Source organism: Atta colombica, unplaced genomic scaffold (assembly GCF_001594045.1).
Source record: "Atta colombica isolate Treedump-2 unplaced genomic scaffold, Acol1.0 scaffold96, whole genome shotgun sequence".
In the NCBI taxonomy this organism is placed as follows: Eukaryota; Metazoa; Arthropoda; class Insecta; order Hymenoptera; family Formicidae; genus Atta; species Atta colombica.
Window position 1 is genome coordinate 1,233,723 of NW_017259590.1, and position 1,458 is coordinate 1,235,180.

At 25.3% G+C, this 1,458-nt stretch overlaps 1 protein-coding gene across 1 annotated transcript in view; it reads left to right on the top strand.

Moving 5' to 3' along the window:
- Positions 1-425, top strand: part of LOC108693608 — a 22,243-nt gene extending 21,818 nt beyond the window's left edge. The window contains 2 exon segments of the mRNA XM_018202643.1: positions 48-203; positions 348-425. Of these exon segments, the coding sequence (XP_018058132.1) occupies positions 48-203; positions 348-425 (234 nt within the window).
- The last annotated feature ends 1,033 nt before the right edge of the window (positions 426-1,458 follow it).

Below are 1,458 nucleotides of genomic sequence, written 5' to 3' on the forward strand. Positions count from 1 at the left end.
CATGCATATATATATATATATATATATATATATATATATATTGGCAGAGTATGAGCGTAGGAGATGCTATATATTATATGGACTGGCCATTACTATCAATTAACGAAAAAAAAGAATTGCTCATGGTTATGATACGAAGTACAATTCCTATAAAGTTCACTAGCAGCTTCTTGATAACTCTATCTCTTCAATCTTACAGCAATGTTAGTAATATTGTTATGAAATGTATAAGTACTTCGGTGAATAAAATTTCTATGTAATATTATCAATATTTGTGTTCGCAAATCGCAAAATAAGCAAATTTTTTGATAACTACACATTAACGTTTTTTATAATTTATTTTTCAGATCTTAAAAACGTCATACTCAGCATTTAATGTACTCCAAAAATAAAATATAAATAAATTAAAGTGTACTTGGACGTAATGACGTAGTTTTTCATAAATTAGCACTAAAGCTTCTTATTATGTATTTATTTCAACCTTATTCTAAAATTACTTTAATTGTAAAGTAGTGGCGCAAACAGATACATGTATACGATTTACGTAATAAAATGCAATACGTAATAAAATATTTTGATTTCACACAAGTAACACTAATTTTGATTTCAGCATAGAGAAAAAAAAGAATTTCTGGTCAGTTTACGTCATATGTAATAATATTGCAATTGATACATATAATTATCGTATACACTTATAGTCGGTACTCATACTAACAGTTAACTTATTGCTAGAAAATATTTGAATATTTTATAAATTGGCCTTCACTATATTATCTCGTATTTTATGCAATGTAAAGTAAGACTTTATGAGAAAAACGATTTTCCAATTGATAATCATTGAAAATATTTTATTCAATGGGAATATGACAATGTGCGTTATTATAAGGAACCACACCCTCGATTGCAAGTAGGGAAACTTTCAGTAATTATAGTATTTATTTAGAACTAGGAAAAAACGCACATCTTGTAATAAATATCTAATCAATTTCATTCGATTATTTAATGACTATTATTAATGCTAGGGTTAATATGTTGAAGTATGTAAAACTGTACGCAGTCACAAGACGTGTTCAGTTACATTGAAATAAAAAAAAAATTTTATAATAATAAAACATGTTATATCATTATTAGTATTCAGTAATTCTGTATTATTAGTCGAAATTTTAAGAAGCAATAGACAAAAAAAGTGCGCGATAAATTCATGCAAATATTGCTTCTTAAATGTATTCATACACTATCATTAGAATTAAAAAAGCTCGTGTGATTTTCAACTCGAGATTACATATTATACGCGATCTATGTGTTAGATGAATAAAATTTGTCGCAATCAATCACGTTTAATATACGATTTAAATATTAATTTATGAAATTTGTTAATCGCTTAATCCATTTTATAAACTATTATACTGCAGTCTATATTAAATTCAACTTTTATTGATATAATTATATATTATATAT